The sequence below is a fragment of the Dermochelys coriacea genome, chromosome 5 (genome assembly GCF_009764565.3).
Source record: "Dermochelys coriacea isolate rDerCor1 chromosome 5, rDerCor1.pri.v4, whole genome shotgun sequence".
NCBI classification, from domain to species: Eukaryota; Metazoa; Chordata; order Testudines; family Dermochelyidae; genus Dermochelys; species Dermochelys coriacea.
The window spans coordinates 54,799,178-54,821,047 of record NC_050072.1 but is presented as its reverse complement, the minus strand read 5'-3'; the positions used below and the strand labels follow the sequence as shown (position 1 = coordinate 54,821,047).

At 42.0% G+C, this 21,870-nt stretch overlaps 1 protein-coding gene across 1 annotated transcript in view; it reads left to right on the top strand.

The window, feature by feature from the left end:
* EDIL3 (EGF like repeats and discoidin domains 3) overlaps positions 1-21,870 on the top strand; it is a 424,535-nt gene that overhangs the window by 155,474 nt on the left and 247,191 nt on the right. Inside the window, exon 3 of the mRNA XM_038403629.2 lies at positions 5,100-5,129. Coding sequence (XP_038259557.1) covers positions 5,100-5,129 — 30 coding nt within the window. The remainder of the gene's footprint in view (positions 1-5,099; positions 5,130-21,870) is intronic.

Sequence of the window (21,870 nt, the reverse complement as noted above, 5' to 3'; positions counted from 1 at the left end):
AAGATCTTGCCTTCTGATTATATGCAGTGAGTTCTTCTAGCTTTTCAATAGGTTATGGTAATCATCCTTTAGAACAGACAAGTACAGTTTTAGTTATGTCTGTCACAGTTTGGGGCAACTGTACTCCCTGTCTGTATTAAACTTCTGACTTCCTAGCCATCACCTCTCCTGGGCAAAGACATGTCTGTCTCCTGGCCAGGGTTTTTCTAAGCTGCACAGATCCCTGCCTACACTGAATTCCCCAGCAAGTCAGACTGCTTATGCAGGCCTGCTTTGCCTTCTCCTCAGAGGCTCTAAAAAGCACAATTGCCCACAGTTAAGATACCATACTGCTCTGTCTAAGGCCATGTCTACACTACCTGCCGAATCGGAGGATAGTGATCGCTCTATTGGGGATTGATTTATCGCGTCTAGTGTAGACGCGATAAATCGACCCCCAATCGCTCTGCCGTCGACTCCAGAACTCTACCACGGTGCGAGGCAGAAGCGAAGTCAACGGGGGAGTGGCCGCCGTCTATCCCGTGCCGTGAGGAAGCGAAGTAAGTGATTCTAAGTCAATCTAAGATACGTCGACTTCAGCTACGCTATTCTCATAGCTGAAGTTGCGTATCTTAGACCGGTCCCCTTCCTAGTGTAGACCAGACCTAAGCAAGAGTGTTTATTTGTAAGGTACAGGCATTACAGAGAAAACATATTAAAACAATAAATAACCTACATGCATGCTAATAAGCTTACCATAGATCACCTCCCTCCCCCAATCTCCACAAGGGCTCTGATTGGTGTCAGTCCTTCTAACTCTTCCCTAAGGATTGGGGCCCTCCTTTGGACAGAAGGTCCTGTCTGTTTGTGGATCAGAAAGCAGGCCCTGAATCAGTTTAAACTCAGGCTGTTTGTCCAAGATCCTTTCTTTGTCTTTTGGCCTCTGGAGAATCGAGGCTGAACTAGGATAAATAAGCCTTTCCAGGAAGTAGTGCCAGGATGGCAAGGGAGATTCTTCAAACTTCTCCCATAGTCACATTCCTTTCTCTGCCCACCTCCTTGGTGGTCAGGGCCTAGCCTAACCTCAGCTTATCTGTGGGGAGGGGGAGGAGCATTGTTTCTAGGGTGACCAGATGGCAAATGTAAAAAATTGGGACAGGAGGTGGGAGGTAATAGATGTCTATTTAAGAAAAAGCCCCAAATATCAGGACTGTCCCTATAAAATTGGGACATCTGGTCACCCTAATTGTTTCCCACACACTGAGGCAAGGTGAGCAGAATTCCCTTTCCCACCAGCTCAGGGTTCTTTACTTTTTCACAGATCATCAGGCAGTCAGAGATTGTGGGAAGAAGTTCCCTTTCCTTCCTGGCTGTAGTCCTCCTCGCTCCTCCCTTCTCAGGTATTTGTCTGCATACCCGGGGAAGGTACCTTGATTCCCCTTGGAAACTTGTGAGGAGGATCCACTCCCTTTCTCCCTCTCAGCTTCCCCATTTGCATTTGGCTAACAGAGTCTCTTCCCACTCTAGAGCTAACTGAGTGGGTCTGATTCACTTCTTCTGCATTAAAGCCATAATATCATTTCCTAAAAACAAAGAATATGGACTATTTGACAATACACCTAAAATCAGCTCCCTGATCCTTCCTTGGTCTGTATAGAAATCTGGGCTGTAGGTAGAGTGAAGGCTTTGACACCAGGAACTTGAATCCATTTTCACATCTTGGTAGTATTTGATGGGATTACATGACATGGGGCTTAACTAGAGTCTTAGCGGTCCCAATAGCTTCATCCAGTGGATGTCTCCCCATTGGCTATCATGTTCTGCTCCCACTGGCGAGCCAATGTGTCTGCACTCAGAGGGTGCAGCATGACATGTGGGCAGTGGTTTAGGAGTGTGAATGGCTCAGCATGATCATTTATATGCTATCAGAGGACTAGCTGTGTGACTCCCTCTCTCTGGAGAATCAGTCATACAGTTAACTCTGTGGGGTTGGGATGCTGCTGGCCTTTCCAGAACTGCACTGGGCTTCAGTGGATAAAGTGGGCAATCCCAGGCAAAGTGACCCCCCTGGCAACTTCCAGAACATGGCCAAAACCTTTTGCTGTATGCTTTAGGGGTCAGTTTAAACTTTTGCAACAAAGCTTGTTTACACAGCTCCATCTGTCCACGACTGTCAATAAGGATGAAAATGTCCAAGCCTCTTGTCCCTGACGGTAGTGGAGCCAGACACAGGCGCAAACTTTCGAAAGTGTCAGGGAGTGCTCAACCCTTGGCTCTGCCCGAGGCCCCACCCTCACTCCACCCATTTCTCCCAGGCCCCTCCCTGCCTCTTCCTGCCCAGTTTTTCCCCCTCTCCTGAGCGCGCCGCATCCTCGTTCCTCCCCGCGCCCAAGCCTCTTGCACGCCATGAAACAGCTGATTGCGGCATGCCAGAGATATGAAGAGAGGGGAACACACTGATCTGTGGAGCCCGTTGGCAGGCAGGAGGTGCTGGTGGGTACTCATCACCCACCATTTTTTCCCTGTGGGTGCTCCAGCCCCAGAGCACCTGTGGAGCCACACTCCATACCACATCCTCTTCCCCACCTTATTCAATTCACACCCCATTTCAAAAAGTTTTAAAACACATCCATGTCATCCCCTTCCCTAATGTGAGGAAGTAATTTAGAATATGTGCCACCGTACCAGACTATCATTTGGCTGGTGCAGGTTCTTCAACTCAAACTGATATTGTTAAAACTGGTCCTGTTGGTGCATTTTCTTCATCTCGAGCTGATATTAATATTCCTGCTCCTCTTCTCTCTCATGCTGGCACTCCTCTCTCCCCTTGTGCTGGCGCTGTTCCTCCCGGTCCACAAACTACTGGATTTGCAGACACACTTGCCGTTTCTCCTACTCCAACTGTTGATCTCTCTGGTTCATGCTGATGTTTCACCAGTCCTTCTGCCCTCCCTCAACTCCTTGGTAGCTGGGGAAATTGCAGCTTGTTTGCTTTTGATTTAGTGCGCAAGTCATCAGCTCATTTCTGTTTTTACCACTCTTTATGTCTCCTCCTACAATGTTGTCACTGAGCTAACAGTCCATACAACCTATTCCATTTTTAAAATAAGCAATGTTTCTTTGGTACTGGGCAGAAAATTGAGAGAAAAATCATAAAATGAAAATCTGTAAATACAGTGGATTTGTCTAACCACAAACAAAAGCACTACTAGTTAGGTTCAAAGGCTGCCTAGCAAAGTAGAGCATATTAATGACAGTGGGTGAAATTCTGGCTCTTTTGAAGACAATGGCAAAAGTCCCCTTGATTTCAATAGAGCCAGCACTTAACTTTTCAGCAATGTGGAGTTTGTTTGTTTTTCTCCTCTCAGAAAGCTTGTTTACAGACTGATTTTCCACCATTAAAGTCAACGAGACCTTTGCAATTAACTTAAATGGGCATTGCATCAAGACCTGAGCCTGTCAGTAAATTCCAGCATCTTCCAGTGTGCCATGTCTCAGCAGAGCAAAGCATCTTTCCTGCTCCTCTTCTTCTTCTTCTTCTTCTTCTCTCCTATTGTCTGTAAATCCTGAATTGACATGACCATCTTTTCTTTAATTTCAGTACATCTACAATAAAACAACATTTTCGTCCTGTCATACAATTTAAGTCCAATCCTGTATATGCTTATTTGCAAAAGTAATCATTACTCAGGTGATCATTTATTTGTATAAGGAGTTTTATAGGCATTTGTTACTGTGTTGTCTATTAGCTTCTTGTTCCCTACCCTTTTCAGTTCTTTCTGAATATTGAATTGCGTTAATAAAACCACCCCCCCTCAAAAGAGTTTAATCAAAGGAAAGCAGCTGGCTGGTGCCTCACACAACATTTCATTAGCCTCTATTGGTAGATTCTGATGCCCCTCGGAAAGACTACTTCACTCCAGTGCAATTAGAAATAATCCCTGTGTCCAGGATAATTGTCTTATACAATAACATACAGAACACCATATTAAATTACCCAAGAGTTATACACAGTGCAATTCATATGTGATGAAAGAAGTTCTCAAAGGTGTCTGCTATAAAGTTTCACTAAAACCAGGGAGTCTTCGAGTTATATACGTTGATGTAGGTGAAGAGGGAAAAATAAATCATGCAGGAGATCAAAGTTTTCAAAAATCTTTGAAATCTCTCTCTTTTTGGCAGCCAATTGTAGTCAGGGTGTAGAAGGGAGGAAGCAAGTCACACAGTTTTCAGGCTACCTTCATTAGTGCTACCAGAGGCTTTGTGTGTTTTTTATCCTGTCCAGCCCAGCGTTTAAAGAGATGTGCTTTCCAAGCAAGCTAAAAAAATGGATGTCTGTGGCAGGAAAAGTGGAAAAACTGTATTTTTTCAGTGAAACAAAAAGACAACCTTATCTTTAAAATGCTAAGGAATACTGATCAACCCCCCCCCCCCCCCCCGCTCTAGAGCTCTCTATCCTCTTAGAGGTCCCTATGTCACCTTTATGCTGAGTCTCCATTGACTTCTTAGGATAAGAAGAGTGTGTGAGTTAATCACTTGTTGGTTTCCTTCCCTTTGATTAAACACTTTTGAGGGATGTAGTGAAAACCATGTGTATGTTTGTGAAATATACATGGACTTCCCACTAACTTCAGTTGGAGCAAGTGAGGCCAAAGCAGAACATTCTTTTGAAAATCCTATTATTTTTCTCTCTTCAGGTCAGCAAGGCAACACATTTCTTTTAACAGTGCTGTAACTATTCCCATTAATTAATATGGTCTCAGAAATGTCTGATATCTTCCAGCCGAATAATATGAGGTTTTACTCTATAGTCTTTACACAAGAGATGTATATGAAGGATGGGGGACAGAGGGAGGGGGGATAACGATGCAAGACTGTAAAACACACAGACATGTTAAGTTCACAGTGGATTTAGCTTGGTTTTCTAATAAATCTGAAATATGATAATGCAGTCGATTCAAACTTTATATTTAAAAACCCACACATGTCATGCCATTGTATTGCCAGTTTTGGATTTTAGTACGTATATTTAAATGTAACCAAATGGCTATTAATTAGCACTGTTGGAGTTTCTTCAACTATTTATAACTTTTTTCTTTCTTTTTCTTTTTTGGGCCCAGAATCTGATGAAGAGGAGCCAACTTCAGCAGGTAAGAGAATCTTATGATTTAATCATATTAACCATTATAGAAGGTTCTAGGTTTAATTTTAACCAAGGTGCTCTCCAAAGTATGACTCCATGGTAAATGCCTTTGAAGTTAGGGCTAGTGGTGGTATTAATTCACTACAGCATCAATGCTTTTCCTCCTATTTGGTTTCTCCTTTTGACAGTTCTTTGATTTATATTGGAAACATTAGGTGTGCCTAGACTTATTTCAGAAGAACTGATCGACAAATAATTAAGATATTTGACAATATACTTGCAGAGTCTAATTTGGAAACTCCCTGAATGTTGTTCCAGTATACAAATTTGTGGCTTACCCTTCTGACTAAGCTTAACTACCTCAAATTAATCAGGAATCCATTAATTTGAGATTTAAAAAACTTGAATACACACAAGCTTAGTAATAATTCAGGTATATATGAAGGAACATTAATAGCATGTTCAGAAGAAACAAATTTTCTAGGATAGCAGAAAATAAATTAAATAAATAGGGATGAATGAGAGGTAGAGAGAGAGGATGTATACAGGGGTTAGAGCAAGTAGTATAGGGCCTGATCTACATTATAGAGAAAGCTACATCAGCTAGGAGTATCAAAAAGTCACACCCCCTAGCTGAAGTAGCTATGCTGGCAAAACTTTCTAATGTAGATGTAAATATAATGACAGAAGACTGCCTTGGTAGGCATAGCTAATGTCGTTTGGACAGATGCCAGCTATGCCAGCAGAACACCTCCTTCTCTGTGCATGTGCTATATCTCCACTAGGGGGCTTTGTTGACATAGCTATGTCAGCCTAGGCTTTGTAAGTACAAACATGACCCAGGACTTGGGACACCAGGTTTAAGTCCTTGCTCTGCCACTGACTTCCTGTCTGACCTTGGGAAAGTCACTTAGCCCCTCCAAGATTCAGTTCACCATCTGTAAGATTGGGGAAATAGTGCTTCTCCCTCAAGTACCCAACCTCACAGGGGTGTTGTGAGGAAAATACATTAAAGGTTGTGAGGTACTCAAATACTATGATATTGAGGGAAATATAAATAATTAAGAGGGGGAATAAGAGTGAGAAGGGTAAAAGGTGAGCAGAGAGGGAGAATAAACAAGAAAGGTACTGAAAAGTGGGAAGAGGGAAAGGAGGCAGCTGAAGTTGCTTAATAAAAGGAGATAGTATCAGAGATTAAACAAACTGTGCAAGAGCAAAAGTATGAAGGATATTGGAAAGAAGAGTTTGGATAAGAGAACCTTAAATTGCTTAAACATGTTTAAAGATATTTCAAATCATTTTTAAAAGTTCCAGCCTTCTGAGAATCCAGTGTAGAAGGACCCTCAGCATTAAAATTTTGTTTAATAATCTTAATAAGCAGTATTACATATTTTCAAATAAAATAAATGTCAAAAGCAGACATAGCTATTAAAGTCAAAAGCTATTAAAACCATTGTTGTGTAATCCACACACCTTCTGGGTGTGGTGTTCTGTCTCATCTAGTGGCACCGAGACCACTTAGAGAGTGTTAAATGAGTCTGCTTAGAGCCTTAGCTAACAGCCGATTGGCTGTAGAGGCTCATGAACTAAGCTCCAGAGGTCCCAGGTTCAATCCCGCCTGCCAATGACTGGCGTCCGTCGGCATTACAGTTCCAATTTTTGCATTAGAAATTGAAGCAGTCATATTTAACCTTCTGCGACTGTCTTAGCTATGCTTCCCCCCCCCCCCCACACACACACACTAGTATGCTGTGAGTTTGTGGGCATAAACATATACATATCTACACAAGATAGAGCTAGCTAGTGCACAATATAGAGCATGCAGAAACTCCCACAAGTAATCCCATTGCAAAAATTCCTACCAGGCATATGAATTAAGAGGAAACAAACCACAATGCTCTCAACTCACTTGCTAAGAAAACCAGATAGAGAGCATCTTGGAGTGCTGCTAGATCTGCTAAATGGGATTTCCTGGGTCTCAGAGCACCCTAAAAAATTCTGTACTCAACTCCCCAGTAACACCACAGAAGAGTATAATTTCAGAGGGGTTTTTTTGTTTTTGTTTTGCACTCCACTGTAACACTGTGCCCTTCATCCGTATTTTGGAATATTTCTTCCAAATAAATCTTGTGTTCAATAGAGCTGAGCTCATAATTTGCAATGAATGGGGTGTGTGTGTGTGTGTGTGTGTGAGTGAGAGAGAAATTTAGCTGCTTTTTTGCTGGTGGAATATCCCTAAGCAATTCACAAGTTCCTTGAATTAATTCATTATTAATTAATATTTTTGCAAACTTCCATGAATATATTTCACTTGATTAAATGGTCACAAATATTTGAAATGTTTCAAACTGAAACTATGTTGCTTAGTTGTGATCAAATAAGCTGCACAGTGTTTTGTGCATTCTGGGAGTGCCTAGGAATCTTAGGGCCTGGGGAAATTTACCAGCATTACTTTATTGGTATAATTATATTGTTACAGTCATAGTGGTATAACTCTCAGCATGGGCACTAACGCCAAATAACAGTGGCCTCTTTGTGGGACATAAGCTAAACTGAAAAAAGCCACTGTTATTCCAAGTAAGAGTATCCACATGAGGTGTTACTCTGGTACAATTGTGATATAATTATACTGGTATAGTAATGCCAGTAAATTTCCCCATGTAGACAAACCTATGGACAGGACTCCTTGTGCTAGACGCTGCGCAGACACAAAATGTTATATTGTTTCTGTTCCATGGTCTGGATAAGTGCACAAATGTTTCTGGTACAAATACTTCGAACAGGTGAATTCACAATTTGGGTTGAAATACTCTTACTGTAAACATTTGTGCCAGTAAAACTCAGCTACTACAAGTGTTCACAAAAAGTATATAAGGAGAACAAATCTGACCCAAACAAATGCATTTTAAAATTTGAATTAATATAATGGAAACAGTTTGCATTACCCACTCTGGTTGTACTGCTAGATATATCATGTCATGCTTCAGGTCCTGATCCAGCAAAGCTCTCTCTGACACAGAAGGGACCACCAGAACATCCAGTCTGACCTCCTGTATATCACAGGCTACCAACACCAGCCAGCACTGTGACACTAAACTCAGCAACCAAAATTAGACCAAAGTATTAGAGTCCAGATGAGACAAAACTATTATGTGCCACAGGCAAGGGATAGGGTAATCCTGGCAAATGATCCACAGTTTATGCTGCAAAGGAAGGGAGGAAAGGTCACATAAGGCAACACTAAACTTTAAATCTGTGATTGGTCCCATTGACTCCGTAAGCAGGTGCTTAATTGGGGCCTTAAACAGGAAGCAGTGAATCTGTGGTCCAGAAGCTCAGTGTAAGTTGTGACAAAAAAATACCCCATCTTGTTCCTAAGGAAGCCAAAATCAAAACTCTCATAGATCTCAATGGGTGTAAGATTAGGCCCAGTCTTCTAACCTTCTTTATGTAGTGCTATTATATGAAAATAAACTTAAAATTAAAAGAAAAAAGCCTCTCATATATGTGTTGCTTGTTCAAAGAAATTACTCCAGGGTTTCTCCTATTATGCATAGAATGAAAATATTCTTTATCTAAATGTTAATTTATACCCTGAAATGGACTAAACAATTTGATATCTTTGGAAGCTTTTTAATTTATAGTTTCTGTTCATTTTGCTTTAAGATATGACCAGATGGTATTGTTCTGAAAGTAATAGATTGCAACATTCTTATGGAAGTGTTTTTAATACAATTATTTTCCCAGATTTTATTGGCATTTAGAACTGTGTTCTGCATAAATCAAATAATCCTTCCTTATAGTACCGCTTTTGGGACTCAAAACATTTTTCTTCTTGATGAAAGATGCATGTTATATAGATTTATATTAGGGGCCTGATCCTAAGTCTACTGCAGTAAATGGGAGTCTTTCCAATGACTTCAGCAGGAATTGGATCAGACACTCAAAGAAGGAAGCTTTCTAAAGAGAGAGTTAAACTTCTTTCAGCTCCTGGAAGTTTCTTCTGAAGCTCAAGTGTTTTCTTTCGCTACGAAGAATGCTTGTACTTTACATTTTTCATCTAGTTTGTGGTACTTGTTTTGGAGGAGTATAATTAACATTATGATGCCAGGGGAGTAGAGTTAACAAGGAAGTGATTTTGGAAGATTGTAAGGACATTTTCATAATTGCAAGGCTTGGGGGTAATCATTTATCATACAAAATCATAAGTATCTTATGATTGTACTCTGAATACTTTTCTTCAGGTATGACGTTGGAATTTTGTAGAACAAGGACAATGCCGTCAATCACAAAAGGTGAAAAGATACACTGTGTTAGAAGGAGGAGCAGGTTAACCCAGAGGCAGATTTGAGTACGGGCTTCTTTATCGCGATACTTGTTCCCCTGGACCCAATTGTCCAATAAGCACTGGATTAATTACATCACTCTCATTTTATTTAAGTTAATATGTAAATGCCTACATCTGTTACAACGCCCCCAAAAACCTTATTAGGTAATAGAAACACCCATACTGTTCGTATGCCCACTGTTAGTATGCTCATTACACATGTCATACAAGCATTTTTTACCTTGAAAATACATTTCTTTGCAACAGTGTTTTGCCATAAATCTCCCTCATCAGCAGTTCTCAGAGGAGGGTGGAAGGGGTCATGACCCAGGGCTCGCTTATGAAGTTGGGAAAGGAAGGGAGGAGGAAATAACACTTCTTTCCTCAAAAGGTATCCTTTAGATCCCCGCATTTCTTATGCAGCTGCAACCCTTATAAATTCTTAACAAGGAGAAGGGAGGGGAAAGGGATAACACTTTATTTATTAAGCAAAGGAATAGTGCATGCCTGTACCTACTCCCTGATATCATACCAACACACCAGTGGTTTTCCATGTCTTTACTTAACCCTTACATATCCCAACACATTGCATAGTTGGGAAAAAAAGTACAACTGATAAATAGCAATGCTAATCCAAATTTTTCCCCAAATGATGCCATTCTTGAAGCAGTAATATTGTGTAGATCAAGGATATGTATCTGAATCTTGTTGATATTTTATTGAGCTTATGCGTATTGTCATGATTAGATATTTCTAATGCCATAGTCATTAGATGGTCATTAGTGTGACGGGTTGGACCCCCCTTTTGGGTTGCCACCTGATCTACTGGGATTTCATTGAGCCTGCCTGCTCCACTAGCTTGGGCTCCCTCTCCCTGTTTTGCTGAATTAGGCTCTCTGGCCTCTGGCAGCACGCATGCACATATAGGAAGGTACCAGCTGTAGAATCACACAGAGTCTGCAAATAGCTCTCTATGAGAAGGCTCAGCTAGGAAATCGCCCAGCACTCAAGTGCAGCATCCCTCAGGAAAGTAAACCCAAAATAATATGATCTTGCACGGTAGAGAAATCTATACAACATAAGCTCATAAATTCGCCCTCTCCCTCAATGTGGAGGAAGATATGCACAACTTCTCCCCCCCCCATTAGAAATTGCACAAAATGGGTTTAATAATAAGCAAAACCAAGTTTATTAACTATAAAAGGCAGGTTTTAAGTGATTATAAGGGATAGCAAAAAGAACATGGCAGATTACTAAGCAAATAAAACAAAACACACATACTAAGCTTAAGATCTTAAAGAAACTGGTTTCAAGAAGTAATTTCTCACCCTAAATGTTGTTTTAGGCAACTTGCAGAGTTTCTGTAGCTTAGAGTTCCAGGTATTTCTCTTTACAAAGTATGCTCCTCTGTGTCAGTCTTGACTCAACCCTTGCCTTTCCCACAGCTCAGTTCCTTTGTCTGTTCAGGTACTTTCAGCAGTCTTTCTTCTTGGGCAGGAAGGCAATGGAGAAGATTTTTTTCTTACTATTTTCCTTACTCCCCAGCCTTAAATAGAGTTTGCATAAGGCAGGAAGCCTTTGTTTCCAGTGGAAAAGTACCAGCAATGTTCAAGGTGGCACTTTTTACCAGGTGACATTATCACTTGATCTTGCAGTGTCAAACCAACCATGAAACCAGAATTATTTGCAATGTCCACAGGAAGGAACTCCCGGAAGATGGGGGATCCACATCTTTGAAGACTCATTGTCTTTTTCCTAATGGCTCACTGAGACTGATGGCCTGTTGTCTGGTGGGTGTCTCTCAAATACACACACAGTTGTCATTTGTTTTCAGAGTGGTAGCCGTGTTAGTCTGTATCAGCAAAAAAAAAAAATAAAAGAAGTCCTTATGACACCTTAGAGACTAACAAATTTATTTGGACATAAGCTTTCGTGGGCTAGAACCCACTTCATCAGAATTGTTATATAGTCAATATTTCTGACTTTAGGTACAGAAATGATACATGTATACAAATTGGATAATCACATTCAGTAAATTATAACCTCTTTGATGATACCTTACAAGACCCATTTTGCATAAAATATATCTCTTATGCCATAGCCATATCATAAGCATATTTCCATAAAGATTATGGGTTGTAACATCACAATTACATTTTTTTTCATTTGATCAGTGGGATAAAATGATAATCCTGGATTCTACATTTCATGATGGAGTTTGACTCTCAGCATCCAAGGCACACTGGCCTTTTCCATGTAACCCCATCAGAAGTGTAAAGTCACTGAATTTTACCCTGGCCAGTGGCCATTATTACAGCCTATGTGAAAGGATTAGTATCTTTATAATCCTCAAATAATAGGTGTCTTGTCTGTTCTTAAATGAGTCTATATCTAGAGAAATGACATTTCAAAATATCTATGTGGCGTCATTGTTTTGATTATGTAGGCAATGAACTAAATGGGCTCTTCTCAGCTGTGAAGGAGCTTACACTTTTCTGTAAAACACAGCTTCCAGTCTCAACATTTTTTGAAAATATCTGATTGGTTTGTAAGGATAACTTTCAAGCTAAATCCTTTTTGGTTTTGACAGCATTTTTGTGTCCTTTCTCTGTAGAAGTGCTTTAAAGTTCTGGAACAGCTTCTATCACATTCTGGCTTAGTACCTTGGTGCCTAGTTTTATCTCAGATATCTGTGAATCCTTTCTTTTGAACCACTTCAGTGAATTCAAACATGGTTACTGTTTTCATCTGCATTTCTGACTGCTATTTTTTTCTCCCCCAATCATGGAAAGACAGCTAGAAAAATCTTCTCTGAGGTGCTTTCTAACAGACACTACCCCTCCTAGTGTACAACCATGAGTGTGAGCCTCTCCTAGTGGCTTCTGTACCTTGGAGGCCTCTGCACTGTGATAATTTATATCCGAGAACAGTTTGTCTATATCAGCTGCTGCTGGATGACCTGCTTATATGAAGCTTTGTATCTCAAAATGTTCATCCTAGATTAATGTGTTTCCTCTCCTCCCCCTAAGGCTTAACATCTTATTTCCCTGAACATGGAATGGTTTCTGACAATATCAAAGTATAATTTCTTCAAAGCAAGATGAGAGATGGCACAGATAAACATGCTTCATAGAATCATAGAATCATAGAATATCAGGGTTGGAAGGGACCCCAGAAGGTCATCTAGTCCAACCCCCTGCTCAAAGCAGGACCAAGTCCCAGTTAAATCATCCTAGCCAGGGCTTTGTCAAGCCTGACCTTAAAAACCTCTAAGGAAGGAGATTCTACCACCTCCCTAGGTAACGCATTCCAGTGTTTCACCACCCTCTTAGTGAAAAAGTTTTTCCTAATATCCAATCTAAACCTCCCCCATTGCAACTTGAGACCATTACTCCTCGTTCTGTCATCTGCTACCATTGAGAACAGTCTAGAGCCATCCTCTTTGAAACCACCTTTCAGGTAGTTGAAAGCAGCTATCAAATCCCCCCTCATTCTTCTCTTCTGCAGACTAAACAATCCCAGCTCCCTCAGCCTCTCCTTTGCTTCACTTTGTTCACCTGATTTTACTCCTTTACTTAGAATGCAGAAATAAATGCATTCCCTCTTTCTCTTCAAAATCATTACTCTGAACCAAGAACAACTTGTTGTTGTTGTCAATGAACAATCTACTCTTTTTAAAAGCCGAGGATAGTAGGCAATTGGCGCTTAATGTTCATATACATGGAATATGCAAATATATTAGGCACTTCATAAGAGTGAAAGATGCTTTAAAGTTTAGACTTGGTGTTGTTTTTAATGGAGTAGAGTTGCAGGATAGAAAGTAATAATACCTTGCACTGGATGTAATGCATTTAATCTTCAAAATGATTCATAAACAAATATTACCTAATCCTCACAACAGCTCTGTGATGTAAGTATGTAAGGTACAGATGGATACATAACGGCATTATTTATAACTGTTAAGTGGAACCTGTTGGGAAAGCCTTCATTTTTTGATAATATTTTGTGGTAAGGATTCTTTTTCCTTCCTTATTTCTAATTTTAACTTTTGTAAACTTTAACATCAGTTGACAAGAGCAAACTGAAATGTATAGAAGGTCCTTGTAGAGAAATCCAGCAAGCATGGGAAATGTCTATGGGGTCTGAAATGAGAAAGGATAACTGACCCAGCACAGAGGTGAATACAGAAAAAGGAGTAAAAGGGTTAGAACAGAAAAAAAGAAAACCCAACCTCCCCCCCTCCAAAAAAAAAAAACCAGCAGATGGTTCAGAACAAAATAAAAAGGCAGTAACAGAGACAGGATTTATAGTGGGAAACAAAAAATAGAAATGGACTTAGGAGAAGCTAAAGGGCTAGACCTCATATAACAGTACCTGATTTGGTGAAAAGTCACATTGCACTCTGAAAATATTTCCAGTATTCAATGTGAGTAAAGGTGGCAGAATCAGCCTCAAGATAAGAAAAAAATGTAACAGGAGATATGAAAATAAAGTTAACAGAGACATTTTTAAACCCTGCTACTTTAGAATTCACCACAGCATTGTTCTGGATGGGACTCTAGAGTTCTCCCAGGTGCATCTTATTAGAATTCAACAACCAAAGTGAACAACATGTGAACAATGTGTGAACAACACATTTCGAAGAACAACAGTTACGAGAAGGTGAGTAACCATTTTCTTCTTCGAGTGACTGTTCACATCAATTCCAATCCGATGACTCCCAAGTTCTACTCCGGAGGTGGGGTCTGAGTTAAGGAATCGCTGACTGGAGCAACGCTCTGCCGAATGCCGCATCATCTCTGGAATACTCGGTGATAGCATAGTGAGTGGCGAACATATGCACTGATGACCAGGTTGCCGCTCTGCAGATCTCCTGAATGGTGATCTGGGTCAGGAAAGCCGCTGATGAGGCTTGCGCCCTGGTGGAGTGTAATAGCCCCGTTATAGCCGGGGCTGGGACCTTAGCCAGCTCGTGGCATGTGCAGATGCAGTCCATGATCCAGGAAGAAAAGTGTTGGAAAGAAACTGGGAGCCCTTTCATCCAGTCTGCCACCGCAACGAACAGCTGGTTCGATTTCCTGAAAGGTTTAGTGCTTTCAATGTAGAATGATAGTGCATGCCGGACATCCAATGAGTGAAGCCTCTGCTCCTATGCACTGTTATGAGGCTTAGGACAGAAGACTGGTAGAAAAATGTCTTGGCTTGTATGAAATTGGGACACCACCTTGGGAAGGAAGGCTGGGTGAGGCCTGAGTTGCACCTTGTCTTTGTGGAAGACCATGTAGGGTGGGTCAGACACCCCCTAGCCGATGTGATGGCGACCAGGAATGCCACCTTCCACAACAAATACAGAAGGGAGCAAGTCACCAATGGTTCAAAAGTGGGCCCCATTAGCCTGGAGAGGACCAGATTGAGGTCCCATGCAGGCACAGGTCGTCGAGTCTGTGGATATAATCTTTCCAGGCACTTGAGGAAATGCCCTACAATGGGTTTGGCGAACATGGAATGCCCAAACTCTGCCGGGTGGAAGGCTAAACTAGCAGCAAGGTCTACCCTGATGGATGACCCTGCTAGGCCCTGTTGTTTCAGATGCAGGAGGTAATCCAGGCTGAGTGGTATAGGCAACTGGATTGAAGGTGTGTGATGCTAGGCACACCAGCAAGTGAACCTCTTTCACTTAGTTAGGTAGATGGTTTCCTACTGCCGAGGAGAACCTGCCTTACCAGTTTCAAGTACAGGAGCTCCGGGGGTTTAACTATGAAGCTTCCACACGGTGAGATGGAGGGACTGGAGGTCTGGGTGGTGAAGGCAACCGTGGTCCTGGGTGATGAGATCTGGGTAAAGCGGTAGCAGTATTGGGGTGTCCACAGACAGCTCTAGAAGGTGTACCAATGTTGGCATAGCCATGCTGGGGCCAAAGGAATTATTTCTGCTTTGTCTATGTGGATCTTGAGCAGTATCTTGTGTTAGAGTGGGACCAGTGGAAAGGCATACAAAAGACGGTCCCCCCAGGGTAGCATGAATGCATCCAAGATAGAGCTTGGACTGTGTTTCCAGAAGAAACAGAACGTTGGGCACTTTCTGTTGCTCTGTGTGGCAAACAGATCTACCTGGGGAACCCCTCCCACACCTTTGGAAGGTGCAATGTATGACATCTGGACAGATGAGCCACTTGTGTTTGCAGAATGACCTGCTGAAGTGATCCGCTCATTCATTATGTATTCCCCGGAGATATGACACCTCCAGGTGAATGGAGTGGGCTATGCACAACTCCCGTTGAAGGGCTTTGCAACACATGGGGGAGGAATGGGCTCTGCCCTGTTCATTGATGTAGAACATGGCAATGGTGTTGTTGGTCATCACTGCCACTCACTGGCCTTGTAGTAGGGACAGGAAGGTCTGGCAGGCTCGTCGCACCGCTCTGAGCTCCTTGATATTCATATGGAGTGAGAACTCGTTCTGCGACCATATGCCTTGCATTCAGAGATCTCCCAGGTGAATGCCCCAACCCACTAGGGACAGAGAGGGTTACTAGGGACTGAGAGGGTTGTGGACTGTTGAAGGGGACTCCCTTGCTCATCGACCAAGGGTCGAGCCACCATCAGAGGGACTTGAGTATTTGCTCTGGCACAGTGACCACTGAGTCCAGTCTGTCACGCCCTGGGCAGTAGACCAATGCTAGCCATACTTGTAGAGGTCTGAGCCTTAGTCTGGCATGTTGGACCCCATAAGCAGTGTTGTGGGTTTGTGATAGCATTGCCTCGTGTCATTTGAGGGGGGAAGGGGGGCCAAAAGAAATTCTGTGCAATATGCAAAATTATTCTGTATCTCATATATTTTGAATAGTATCTTCTAATGGATAGGATCACACTTTTCCACTCCCCCTGGGACTGTAATGGAGCTTTACTCTTTCATTCAGCTTGCCTTACACATTTGTAACAAATTTTCCTTTTTTAAAAATAGAACTGCACATTTTCTTCTTCAGTGCCTTGAGCTCTCTTGCTAATTATTTTTCCATATATTCTAAGCTGAACAGAGAAGTAAAATAAAAATACTCTATAAAGATAATATTGAACACAGCCATTCTGATGAAATAGGAGCTTGTGCAATAAAAATAAAAATGCCAGGTGGTATAGTAGATTTGCATAGTAGCCTATTACCTTTAAAGGCTTCATATCTTGCTTAGGTCAGGAGTGGAAATTAATTGGTATTTCCAGACTATTCCTTAGTGAATATTTGTCCAGATAGCACAAAAATACCTTGCAGTTCAGCGAAATTGGCCCATTTTCTTCTCGGGATTAGGAGAGAAAGGCTGCTGGATATTTGAATTGGGCTGCACCGCCAGTAGCTCTCTAAGAGAGATTATATAACAGTACTGCTCCACACTGGGTATGGCTGCAGAGAGTGTGCCCAGTTGCTCAGTTTTATAAACACAATAGTCTCTCTGAAGTTTTGTATAAAAAAATTATAGGTGGCTCAGGTAAGGCTGCCTGTAGTTGAGACTGCCCAGTGCTTTCCATTATAAGAAATTGTTTTCAATTGCTTATACCTTTGCTGAACTTTAACCGTTAGGGCTGATAGTTTTCATGCTGGGTGTCTGCCTCAGGCTGAATTTTTTTTATTTTTTTATTTTAGAAGTTTTAGCTGTAAAATGGTTCAGCTGGGGTTAGAGAAAAATACATTGTTTTGATCATATTAAAATTCACACAGCCATTTCGTTGAGAACCGTTAGCACCTTCATGCTTTGGAGTAGGAATTTGAAATTGGGCTGGGAGGTCACCTTATGTCACCTTTTTCTCTACCCTTGAAAAAACACTTAAATTGGGCCATGTTTATAAGCCTGGGGGGGATGGAGTGGGGATCTGTTTGCACCTGCTCAGTAGACATTGTTAGAGTTAGGCAGCTACACGCTTCAAAGAGCCCATTTGCACTGTGAATGCTCTAGCCCAGGGCTGCAAGGGTTAACATGGCTTCCCTGCCATTGGTTTCCTGGCTGTTTTGGGCCACTGTGGTGCCAAGTACCAGAACTGAGAGCAGAAAATCTGTCTTTCCTGTGCTCTCAATGCTCTCCTTGCTGGACCTAGGCAGCCTGGAGGTGGAAGCTGCTTGACTTGATACATTGAGGATAAGAACCAGACCTTGGAGGGGATAAAAGGGGTAAATGGGGATAAAGAACATGGAGATGGAAGAAGGAGACTGAGACTGGTAGCTGGCAGGGCATGGAAACTGGGCCTGGGAGCAGTGGTGGGAGACTTGGTAATGGAATCAGCTGTGAGAGGGATGAGGAAAGACTGTGAGGGGGCTGGGACAGAGATCAGATTTGGACCCTGCTGAAAAGAAGATGTTGGATGGTGTGCAGTTAGTAAGGCCTGAGGCCGCACACTGAATTAGGAAGATAAAAGTCAATACTAAATTACTACCCATTCACAGAATTAGACAGGGGTCCTGTGGGAAAAATACTATGTAATCATCTCATTAAAGACTATATTACAAGGTACACGCACAAGGGAACCAAATAAAATTGCACATACAACCTTAATTCTGGTATTTCCTACCTTTGAGTGTGTGACTTTGTAACCTTAAAAATGTTCATTGAACATAGTTTTCTTGAGATGTAATTTATCTAAGGGGCCAATCCTTCCATCCATTTGGATTCAGAATTGTCATTGTACTTAGTGGCAGTTCTGCCTGTGAAACTGTGTGAATATCACCTCCTTGCTCAGTATTCTTGTGTTACACCAGAAAGTTGGTCAGCAGTATGGTAAAACTTAGTTTCCACTAGAAGGGCACATTAATAGAGCTTACATTACATTTTTATTGCTGAATATATATATGTGCGTGTGTGTGTGTGTGTATGTGTGTGTGATTTTTTTTAACAACATCAAAAATTACACAAAAATTTCTGCATAAAATTCCTCAAAACTTTTATAGTTTGGTGTGCTTTACCTTTCAAATTCTCTTACCAAATGTCCTCCCAAGAGTCTTCCTTACATATTGTTTCCCCTAGTAATTAATTTCTTAAATATAATGAGCTGAACATTCAACAGATTAAGGTCCCAGTCCCACAAACTTTCACACAGCAAATGTTCTCAAGATCAGGCCTTAAGTAATGCTGGCATGAGCCAATGTTCATGTAAAAGCCTCCCATTGACCTAAATGCTTTCAGAACCATGGGTTTTGCAACATAAAGATTTAGTCATATTGATATAGGTGTAAGTTGCATTATATCAGTGATGATCCTGGTTATATTTTTAAAGGCATTGCCCCAGGCTTGCAGTGAAGCAGTGCACAACAAATGTTAAAATGGACAGATAGGTGGCAAATGGAATTAAGTGACTCTGAGGGCATGAGAAAGTGTTAAAATAGAACCAAATGGATTTTTTCCTGGTGCTTCTTGTTATAAAGCTCTGTCCCCTCTGATACTGATTTGGTGTCTGATTCCCATTCAAGTGAGTCTCTTTCTAGCCTACCTTGCTTGTCACCATGAAAGATTTTCCTCCTTTCCCCCCCTGCTGCTGGTGATGGCTTATCTTAAGTGATCACTCTCCTTACAGTGTGTATGATAAACCCATTGTTTCATGTTCTCTCTGTGTGTATATAAATCTCCCCTCTGTTTTTTCCACCAAATGCATCTGATGAAGTGAGCTGTAGCTCACGAAAGTTTATGTTCTAATAAATTTGTTAGTCTCTAAGGTGCCACAAGTACTCCTTTTCTTTTTGCGAATACAGACTAACACGGCTGCTACTCTGAAACCTTTCTATATTATGTTCACTGTTTCCTTGCCTGCTACTAATCCTCTATCTAAAAAAGAATATTGTTAAAATGTCTGATATCCCAAACAATCTGCTCTCTGGTTACAGTCAGAAGGATTTGCCTGTCCCTGTAAGGGATTAGGTAATTGGATTGTCTGAGTAGCTGATTCTGGCTGGTATCTCAAAAGAGTTATTTCCAAAATGTAGCTGGGGGATAAAGAAAGCAGCCACATGTTCACTAAATGAGGTGATTAGGTCAGGAGTCATGAGTTCAGCGGAGGTGACCCAGTTTCTTCAAAGACATGTTTTTCTCAGGTGTTCACAAGGACTTTATGCCTAACCTGCCTTTGGGTGGGGAGAAGGCTGAGGGGAAATTTCGGGTGTGTGTTTAGAAATAATAACAAAAAGAAAAGGAGTACTTGTGGCACCTTAGAGACTAACAAATTTATTAGAGCATAAGCTTTCGTGAGCTACAGCTCACTTCATCGGATGCATTTGGTGGAAAAAACAGAGGAGAGATTTATATACACACACACACAGAGAACATGAAACAATGGGTTTATCATACACACTGTAAGGAGAGTGATCCCTTAAGATAAGCCATCACCAACAGCAGGGGGGGGAAGGAGGAAAACCTTTCATGGTGACAAGCAGGTAGGCTAATTCCAGCAGTTAACAAGAATATCAGAGGAACAGTGGGGGGGTGGGGTGGGAGGGAGAAATACCATGGGGAAATAGTTTTACTTTGTGTAATGACTCATCCATTCCCAGTCTCTATTCAAGCCTAAGTTAATTGTATCCAGTTTGCAAATTAATTCCAATCAGCAGTCTCTCGTTGGAGTCTGTTTTTGAAGCTTTTTTGTTGAAGTATAGCCACTCTTAGGTCTGTGATCGAGTGACCAGAGAGATTGAAGTGTTCTCCAACTGGTTTTTGAATGTTATAATTCTTGACGTCTGATTTGTGTCCATTCATTCTTTTACGTAGAGACTGTCCAGAGTTTGTAGTCCTGTAGAGTTTGGCCAATGTACATGGCAGAGGGGCATTGCTGGCACATGATGGCATATATCACATTGGTAGATGCACAGGTGAACGAGCCTCTGATAGTGTGGCTGATGTGATTAGGCCCTATGATGGTATCCCCTGAATAGATATGTGGACAGAGTTGGCAACGGGCTTTGTTGCAAGGATAGGTTCCTGGGTTAGTGGTTCTGTTGTGTGGTGTGTGGTTGCTGGTGAGTATTTGCTTCAGATTGGGGGGCTGTCTGTAAGCAAGGACTGGTCTGTCTCCCAAGATCTGAGAGAGCGATGGCTCGTCCTTCAGGATAGGTTGTAGATCCGTGATGATGCGTTGGAGGGGTTTTAGTTGGGGGCTGAAGGTGATGGCTAGTGGCGTTCTGTTGTTTTCTTTGTTGGGCCTGTCCTGTAGTAGGTGACTTCTGGGTACTCTTCTGGCTCTGTCAATCTGTTTCTTCACTTCAGCAGGTGGGTACTGTAGTTGTAGGAATGCATGATAGAGATCTTGTAGGTGTTTGTCTCTGTCTGAGGGGTTGGAGCAAATGCGGTTATATCGTAGCACTTGGCTGTAGACAATGGATCGAGTGGTATGATCTGGATGAAAGCTAGAGGCATGTAGGTAGGAATAGCGGTCAGTAGGTTTCCGATATAGGGTGGTGTTTATGTGACCATCGCTTATTAGCACCGTAGTGTCCAGGAAGTGGATCTCTTGTGTGGACTGGTCCAGGCTGAGGTTGATGGAAATTGTTGAAATCATGGTGGAATTCCTCAAGAGCTTCTTTTCCATGGGTCCAGATGATGAAGATGTCATCAATGTAGCGCAAGTAGAGTAGGGGCATTAGGGAACGAGAGCTGAGGAAGCGTTGTTCTAAGTCAGCCATAAAAATGTTGGCATACTGTGGGGCCATGCGGGTACCCATCGCAGTGCCGCTGATTTGAAGGTATACATTGTCACCAAATGTGAAATAGTTATGGGTCAGGACAAAGTCACAAAGTTCTGCCACCAGGTTAGCCGTGACAGTATCGGGGATACTGTTCCTGACGGCTTGTAGTCCATCTTTGTGTGGAATGTTGGTGTAGAGGGCTTCTACATCCATAGTGGCTAGGATGGTGTTTTTAGGAAGATCACCAATGGACTGTAGTTTCCTCAGGAAATCGGTGGTGTCTCGAAGATAGCTGGGAGTGCTGGTAACGAAGGGCCTGAGGAGGGAGTCTACATAGCCAGACAATCCTGCTGTCAGGGTGCCAATGCCTGAGATGATGGGGCGTCCAGGATTTCCAGGTTTATGGATCTTGGGTAGCAGATAGAATACCCCAGGTCCTGGCTCCAGGGGTGTGTCTGTGCGGATTTGTTCTTGTGCTTTTTCAGGGAGTTTCTTGAGCAAATGCTGTAGTTTCTTTTGGTAACTCTCAGTGGGATCAGAGGGTAATGGCTTGTAGAAAGTGGTGTTGGAGAGCTGCCTAGTAGCCTCTTGCTCATACTCTGACCTATTCATGATGACGACAGCACCTCCTTTGTCAGCCTTTTTGATTATGATGTCAGAGTTGTTTCTGAGGCTGTGGATGGCACTGTGTTCTGCATGGCTGAGGTTATGGGGTAAGCGATGCTGCTTTTCCACAATTTCAGCTCGTGCACGTCGGCGGAAGCAGTCT